The sequence below is a fragment of the Pelecanus crispus genome, chromosome 6 (genome assembly GCF_030463565.1).
Source record: "Pelecanus crispus isolate bPelCri1 chromosome 6, bPelCri1.pri, whole genome shotgun sequence".
Lineage (NCBI taxonomy): Eukaryota > Metazoa > Chordata > Aves > Pelecaniformes > Pelecanidae > Pelecanus > Pelecanus crispus.
In genome coordinates this window covers 68,035,750-68,044,167 of record NC_134648.1, presented here as the reverse complement: position 1 = coordinate 68,044,167, position 8,418 = coordinate 68,035,750, and the positions used below count along the sequence as shown (strand labels likewise).

At 50.8% G+C, this 8,418-nt stretch overlaps 1 protein-coding gene across 1 annotated transcript; it reads left to right on the top strand.

The window, feature by feature from the left end:
* The first annotated feature begins 602 nt into the window (after positions 1 to 602).
* ZBTB25 (zinc finger and BTB domain containing 25) lies at positions 603 to 3,517 on the top strand. The gene is made up of 2 exons (XM_009486833.2): positions 603 to 775; positions 2,010 to 3,517. Exons 1-2 carry the CDS (start codon positions 603 to 605, stop codon positions 3,145 to 3,147), a joined length of 1,311 nt encoding a protein of 436 aa, XP_009485108.2. The 3' UTR covers positions 3,148 to 3,517.
* Positions 3,518 to 8,418: the final 4,901 nt, after the last annotated feature.

The window sequence follows — 8,418 nt, the reverse complement described above, 5'->3', positions numbered from 1 at the left end:
GCGCTCGCCGCCTCCCCCGCCCGCCCCCCCCGGCAGTTTTCGGCTGAAACAATAGCAAATAGCAGCGTTTAGCTGCGAAGGGGCCGCTGGCCGGGTAAGGGCGGCGCAGCCCGGCACAAGGGCGGCTTTGTTGGGCGGCACAGGGCGCCTCTGTCAGCGGCGGCCGCCGGCCCCGCCGCTCCGGGCCCGGGGAGCGGGGGCGGCCGGGGCCGGGGCCGGGTCGGGCCGCGGTGCGGTGGAGAGCGCGATCCGAGGGCGGAGCGGGAAGGCGAGCGGTGCTTAAAGTTGGTGCCGACGCACCACGGAGCGTGGCGAATTTGTACGAGAAACAGCTTTGCGTGTAGGTGGCAGAGCGAAAAGTCCCGCCTGGCTTTCGAGCTCGTTGAGCGTGGGTTTGGGCACCGGCGGGTGGTTACGGGGAGCAGAAGTCATTAAATGGGGGTGCAGGGACCGCCTGGGGGAAGGAGGAGGCTCGGCGAGGCCGTGCTGTGTGCCGGGCGCCCGGCTCGTTTCAGCGGTGCGAAACCCACGTTTGGAGGCTTCGGGAGCTCCCTGATTTCTTCGTGAGGTGAACATCTTGCTCTCTTGCTCTCAGGCTCGCCATGGACACGACCGGCCACAGCGTCCTCCTCCTCCAGCAGCTGAACATGCAGCGGGAGTTCGGCTTTCTGTGTGACTGCACGGTTGCCATTGGAGATGTTTACTTCAAAGCCCACAGAGCGGTGCTCGCTGCTTTTTCAAACTATTTTAAGATGATATTTATTCATCAGACGAGGTAAGGACACACGGCTCTCCTCCTACCTTTTAACTGCTCTCCTCAACTTCCTGCTTTTTTCCCCCCTTCTAAAGGTATTATAGTCTAAAAGAGCGTTAAGCGGGGATGTTAGGTGGCCTGATATTATTTTCCTAACCTAGCAAACGCTTTGGCTCTCTAAACATTCCCAGTCCAGAATGTGCTGTCCTTTAAAACCACCCTCTTAGTCAGCATATGCCAACATCAGGCCCCGCGTTTTGAAGATGAGACGTTTGCGTGACCAGGGAAAATAAACATGTAAGTACCACAGTCCTCCTGCAGCGAGACCTCACAGATTTGCTGTATAGGGATGCACAGGTACCTCCTGCCCGTACGCAGCGTGTCCATTGCTTTGCATTAGCTTGTAGGCAGACTTGCTGGGTGGCACTGTCCCTTCTGGCAGGACCCATGGGCTTGAAGCAATCGAGAAGCCGTAGCCTTATCGCAGTTCTGCGCTTCAGACTCTTGCAGATAAGGGCCGAGACTGAGATCATCAATTTATTTCAAGCTGCTGTTCAGATGCTTCACCCGGCTGGGTCAGGAGTGGTTCTGCAGGTATAACAACAGCGGTGCCAAGGTCTAATGTCACCTCTGACCTGGAGCTTGCTGCTTGTAACCGATTAAACCCTTCTCCATTCTCCTTCCTCTTTGAGGATCCTGGTCCCCAGCACCTTTGCAGGATAATCTAGCCATCGGCTGCGTAGCCCTTCGGCTGGATCTGAGAAGATCAGTTAACTTCCTTCCCAATAGATGTTTACTGACACTGAAGTGGAAAGCTCATAAAGATTACACAGAAGCGGGAGCTGAATTTATTGCTTAAACACACAAATATTCTTTGCCTCGTATGACCGGAGTGGCACACGCTGGCGACGTGTAGTGTGCGTGGCATCGCCGCACTGCCGTGCGGCGGCAACTGGCTGTGCCTGCAAGCGACGGGGTGACCGGGAGCTGGCCGCTCGCACCGTCCCTGGCTGCGTTTGTGCACATGGTCTTTATAATCACAGGGATAAATACACGCTCACAGGCACTTTACTGTGCAAACAGGGCACGTGCACTTCTGCAGGTCTTGGCGGGGAGCACTGCTCGTTGTGAACTGGGAGGCAGGCAGCAGCACTCGTGCTCTGACAGCAAACGGCGGAGCAAATGTATGGGCAGGTAATGGATCAGGACTCTAATTTGGAGCCCTATATGTACTTAATCATCTGTCTTGTTTCAGCGAATGCATAAAGATTCAGCCTACAGACATCCAGCCCGACATATTTAGTTACTTGTTGCATATCATGTACACCGGGAAAGGGCCAAAGCAGACCGTCAGCCAGAGCCGACTGGAGGAGGGCATCCGCTTTCTCCACGCAGACCACCTCTCCCACATTGCGATCGAGATGAACCAAGTGTTCTCCCCAGAGCCGGTCCAGTCTTCGAACTTGTACGGCATCCAGATCTCGACCGCACACAAACCGGCGAAGGAGCGCCTGGGAGCCAAGGAGAGTCTGCCCAAGGTGGGCAGCAGGTCTGCTGCCCAGGGCGACCACCCGCAGCTGCAGCTCTCTCTGGCCATCGGCCTGGACGACAGCTCCCTCAACCAGCAGGTCGCTCGCCCCTCCGCTCCGCCCGCCACTCTCGCCAAGCCGGCAGAAGAGCATCCAAAGCTCTCGGTCTCCATAAAGCAGGAGAGGTGCGACTCAGAGCCCGTGGTGTCCCAGAGCTGCACCCCTCCGTCTCCGGAGGTAGCGAGCCCCATCTTTGCTAAGGCCAGCCTCAAGGTGCACTTGTGTCACTACTGCGGGGAGCGTTTCGACTCCCGGGGGGGGCTGCGGGAGCACTTGCACACCCACGTCTCGGGCTCGCTGCCATTCGGCGTGCCGGCCTCCATCCTGGAGAGCAGCGACCTGGGGGAGGTGCAGCCGCTGGCTGAGGACAGGGAGACAGGGGATGGCCACCGGCTCGGGGCCTTCCTCCTCAAGGAGGACGAGCCTCAGCTAGAGCACCTGAGCTGCAGCGACCTGGAGCCTCTGCAGATCGGCCAGCTCTCCCTCATCTCCAAGGACCACGAACCGGTAGAGTTGAACTGTAACTTTTCTTTCTCGAGAAAGAGAAAAATCAGTTGCACTGTCTGTGGCCGCACGTTTTTCCGCAAGAGCCAGCTGCTCGAACACATGTACACACACAGAGGGAAGCAGCAGAAATACAGTCGCTGCCAGCGGCTGGAGAGCTCCGCGACCCCCAGGTTTCGTCCTTACTGTGACAGCGAGAACGCGGGGAAAAGTTCCAGTTTATCCCAAGACCACTTAGATGAATGTATACTGGAGTCAGATCTCATCCAAGAAAGCGTTGATACGATCCTGGTAGAGTAGTTCTCCCCCTCTGTAGTCTTTAAGTGCTGAAACTGGATATTTTGGCATTTTCCATCTAGTGAGTGGCTGCTCTCCACAGCTGATTGTCTTCACCATTCCCATTGCTTCTGAGATAACTGTGAAGAACTGCACACTTAGATTTGTTTACTTGCTTTTTTTTTTTACTTCTCTAACTTAAGCTAATTCCCATCTAAGTCCTTGGAAGCCTCTGTGTAGCGCGGTTACATTTTTCGTAAATGTAAACTTATTCCTGCTCTACTTTACTAGAATGAAGACTGTATTGCTGTGTGTGAGGTTTAAATATTGTCTAATACGCTGTGTGGTGCCTAGGACTGTTTGTATCCCATAGAATTGCTCTTCGGAAACTAGACGGAGGGAAATGTAGAGGGAAATATGTATTGTGTTTCCCAAATAGTTTGTTTTTAATTGAAATAAATATCTCAAGGAGATGAATCCTGAAGGTCATCTTGTATAACTGCAGTTAATAAATCTCCGCATAAATACCTGCAGGAGCCATAAGGCTGGTCTTTTCAAGGGAACTGGTGGTGTTGATGTAGGGGTGGCAACCTGCACTTTGACAAGCCCTGGAGTCCTCATCAGTACGGTCTTTTAAATTTACTTTTAGACCTAGGGGTTTGCGTGCGTTTTTCCTTATTCCTACTCCTCCCTCCTCTACCGCTACTGCATGAGCAGAGAGAAATTTTGATGCCCCTCTAGGACCAGGTCCCATTATTGGACCGTCTTCTCTGCAAGGAGGAATGAAAGCTGCAAAGAAGTGTCCTCTCCTTTACAGGATTAAGTACCACACACAGATTTTATCGGTGAAAATGATTTCTGACTCTATAAAAAGCTCGGAGCAAACACATTCTTAAATATTACAACCTATATATTTGCTAAGAGCAAATCATAGAATCATAGAATGCTTTAGGTTGGAAGGGACCTTGAGATATATGTGTTATTTCTTCTCTGCTTGTGGAGCCACCATAAAATGGTAAAATGCAAGCTCTTTGCCTTTCATTTATCGTTACTTGATATCTGAAGAGTAGTAACTTAGCCAAGAGGGGTTTAAAATCGTACATGTTCCTCTTGGATTTGCATTTTGTCCCTCTAGTTTTTCGTCTGAGATGTCCCAGCTTCCTACCAGTTGGTCTCCAACCCATCCCTCGAGAGATGCTCTTAATCAGAAGGCCCCGAAGAGGCGTACAAAGTTCTTACAGCGCGGAGGTTTCTTTTGCAGTGAAGAGCGAAAGCCTTGCGAGCTGCTCCTGTAATCTCATTACCCAGTTTTTGAGAAGCTGGAGGCTCCCTGCCAGTCCTGGTGGAGCTGAGTCATTGCCTTTGGAAAGGGGGAGCCTGAACAATAGTGAGAAGAGTTTTATTGTCAAAATGCCCGCTCCAAAGCTCTTTGTAGTCAGGACCCTTGAGCTGTCGTCTTTGAAACTGTCCTGGAGCAAGAGCTGCAATTAAATCCTGCCAAATTAAAAGACCATCTGAGGTCTTTGTAAGGGCGGCTGCTGCTTCTCCTGGGCACGGAGCTGCACACTCCAGGGGATGGATTGGCCACTGAGGGCTGCCAAATGGTGTTTTAAGACAAAGGGGAAAAACAAACAGCCTCGGAGCCTGCCCGGATGATGTTACAAAATGCACGCTGCGGTTTGGTGTGTGCTTGCCTGCTAGACTGAGTGCTCCTCTTGCTGTGTGTACCCATTAAAGCTGCTCTGGTGTGAATGTATTTTAACTCTGCTTAAAAAGCCTTTCTTTAAAACAAGCAAACAAATAAAACCCTGCCGACATCCAGGCCTGCAAGTGCTGCAGCTGAGCTTGGAGTGAGTCTTACGGAGTTTTTCCTAGAAGAGAGCCTTCTGGGTCTCTCCCGGGCTAACAGCATCAGCTAAATCACATCCAGCACAGACTGCTTATAACTGGGGCAAATACCCTCTGGCTTCCACTGACCTCTATTTCTACATGATGGTTAAAAAAAAAAAATAAAAATGGTATTTTATAGTCATTCCCTATTTGTGTGTGACACTTCACCCGGTGGGCTGGCTTCTCCGGGTGCTGCTTGCTTCACTCGGGTTCCTACATTTAATTTAAGAACAGAGAGGAGTGTCGGCTGGGTTGGGCGTAGCTGTAGAAAAGAGCTAAAAAGTGAGTTTTCATGCTCTTCCGTCAGTAGATGAGCACCTTGGAACTTGGAAAGACTAGATGCCTAACTTGCCCAAACTAATTGATACTGCAAGTCAAAGGGCCCTTCGTGACTCTGCAAAGATAACCCGGCAGTGGTCCTGGAGCTCGGTACTGGGGACGGCAGCGGGGGAGCAGTGCCCGAGGCATCACTGGGACATGCTGCTCGTCTGCGGGTTTGTGGGCAGGATTGTTTTGTTCCCTTCTTGGCCATTAAAAAGGAGCTTTAATAAAAACTGAACTCGGGTAGAAGATCCAAATGTCTATTTGGATTGGGGCTTTGAGCAACCTGGTCTGGGGGAAGGTGTCCCTGACCATGGCAGGGGGGTTGGAACTGGATGGTCTTTATTGAAGGTTCCTTCCAACCCAAACCATGCTGGGATTCTATAATTCTGTCAGCTGTATGTGCATATGTGTTGTAAGAGTGACTCCACTGTACTGACTGCAAATACATCAGTAAAGGTGAAATCATACTGAAATCATGGGTTCATGTACGTGTTCAGTATGTCTTTGAAAAGCTACAACCGTAAGCGATTTTTTTTTTTTTATCGTCACACCCTTTTTTAGGGTGTACTTTGGTTAAGCTTTGCGGTACTGAACATCTGTGACATCAAACATCTGTGAAAGACATTTTTTGCATCATTTGCAATACAAGAAATGCATTTTCAGCAGTTTTCTACTGCAAGCATTAAAGTGCTGTTATAATTAAAGCAGTAGAAGAAGCTTGAGACAGAAGCCATCAGCTCCGTGTTACGTTCACTTGAAAACATCATTTGCTCTAAGTCTTATGAATAGAAAACAATTTTAGAAGACAGTTACGTTTGCTAAGCTAGGGCAGCAGCTGCTCCTGGACACATCATAAGAAGTTTTATTACTGTACGTAGAAGACATTTGAATTACTGAGTGCTTAACCTTTATGCCGGTGCATGCTTGAAAATCTGCCTGACTTGCACAGCTGGGCTTGGCAAATACTCATTTCTTGTGGGTGGGTTTTTTTCATGAAAACATAAAAGAATTTGTCGCAGTGTGCAGAATGATACTGGCGATTCCTTCCAGGTATCTGTGCTTGGTTGATAGATGCACATGGGCTTAGGCAAAGAACGCCCCGGGGTGATGATACGTGAAAGCTGGAAGTCCAAAAGCTCCAGGGGATCCCCAGAGCTTTGCCCTGCGCTGCGAAGGGGTCCCAGCGCTAAGGGTGCAGAGGTGATGAACCGCAGGCATTGAAGTGCCTCGTCTGTGGGCTCTGCAGCTCATCTTTTATGAAAACACGGGAAGATTGGGGCTCAGAACCTGCCGAAGCCCTGTAGCCTGAGCAGACTCCTGGGCCAGCTCAAGTTAACCTCTGAAATGCCAGTAAGTGCTGCAGTGGCTACCATCACTTTCATATGTATCTGGGTGCTGGCCTGAACATGCTGCCTGTAGGTTGGGTAGCTTATCGATGAAAGCATGCTAAACAATTTCGAGATAGGTATTTTGAAATATTTTTAGAGCTCTGATGCTGAACAGGCCAGGTCTGACAGGGGCCATGGCTCCTGGGCTGCTTAGGCTGCAGTAAAGGGTGTGGAATAAAGGGTATTTGTCCCCTCTTCCAGCATGGGGTCTAGTTATTTTACTGGGAAACTTGCTTTTCACCACCTGCAGTGCTGGCTGGAGATGCCGTTTGGTAGCACTTGCGCAACAAAAGCGTTAGGTGGAACTTCTGCATTACCAGTGCCAGAGGAGCGAGACTTCGATCCCTGTTACTTGCACAAATCATCCTTAAAAGGTAACCCATCCACTCTCAGCGTTCATCTGCAAATGTTCAAATTTTACCTCTTCCACCTTGAATTTTTGGGCGGCTGGGGGAGAGCGATGCCGGCGCTTGCCTGCTGGCTGCCCAGGGGGTGATGCCGATGGCCGGGCCGTGCTCGCCCCATCCCACGCAGGATAAAACAACCCTTCAGCTCATTTTACCTCCGCACAGGCTGTGGATACAACATGTGTCCTCAGCCATCTGGCTACACCAGCCATTCGGGCCGGCTCTTCGCTCGTGCGTCGTCTGTCAAACCACTGCAAAGTCGGCGGCAGCAGCACGCAGGGGGTGCGGAAGGGCTGACAGCCTGTCTGTGGGTGCAGTGCCCCTCACCAAAGGGGTTTGGGACAGTTGTGCACGCTGAGAAGGTTAAAAAGGGAAAAGAAATGTGCTGTCAGGATGTAAACCTGAAGCAGCGAGCGTTGCAATTAAAAATAAAACCATGCAATACCGCTATCACAAGCTTTCTAGAAAGAGCGTAATGCTGATACTGAGTAGTTTTCTACTGGTTTGGAGGCAGAAGGTATAAATCCCAAGGAAGTGAAGCCTTCAGAAGTGCAGTGAAAAGTGAGCTCAGCGTACGCAGTTCTGCAGCATTGAATGGGACCGTGGGCTATCAGTGGCCAAGGCAGGAGGTTTCTTCTTGGCTTGTCAAAGCCCTCCCCCGGCAATCTGCCAACAGCAGGCCGTGCCATGCCGCTGCAATCATCTTCAGCTTCGCTGTTTAATGAACCTCAGCCTTTTCTTTCCCCCTCCTGCCGTGGTACGCCAAAAAGGACTGCAACTGAGCGGGCTTCCCAGCAGTCCAGCACTAGGAAGATATATGCTGAGCAATAAGAAATTGGGAGAAAAAAGGTAATGAGGATGGATCTGCCCTAAATTACATGCCAGTCAGATATTTACAACCAGAGCTGTGTCAGGACTGGATTCCCCGAGACGCAATTGCAGCATTTACAGGATTTGCATGTTTCATTAAGAAAAAATAATGCCACAACTTCAAAAGCAGCCTGAGAGAGGAAATGTTTCCACTAACTATTCTAAACCAGACACCGCACTCTCATAACAAAGGCGCAGCAAAGCTCAAAACCTTGTCTGCTGAATTAGGCTGGTTTTCACCCGAGCCCTGGGAAGCTTTGCAGGGCTCCGGGCAGCACGGCAGCCTGCGCGCAGCTTTGCCCTCCCGGGACGCATCGGGTAATGCTGCTAAAGGCTTCCAGTGGCAGTCGGGCAAATTTTAGTCTGTGTTAAGCCTCCTGTTACTGGGTCTCTGTCCCTCCTGGTGCTGGATTTGC

Bases quoted from the DNA above. Each gene is read 5' to 3' on its own strand.
- ZBTB25 (XM_009486833.2), top strand. From the start codon at position 603: ATGGACACGACCGGCCACAGCGTCCTCCTCCTCCAGCAGCTGAACATG. The intron at 776-2,009 runs GTAAGGACACAC...GTCTTGTTTCAG, and splicing joins ATATTTATTCATCAGACGAG to CGAATGCATAAAGATTCAGC.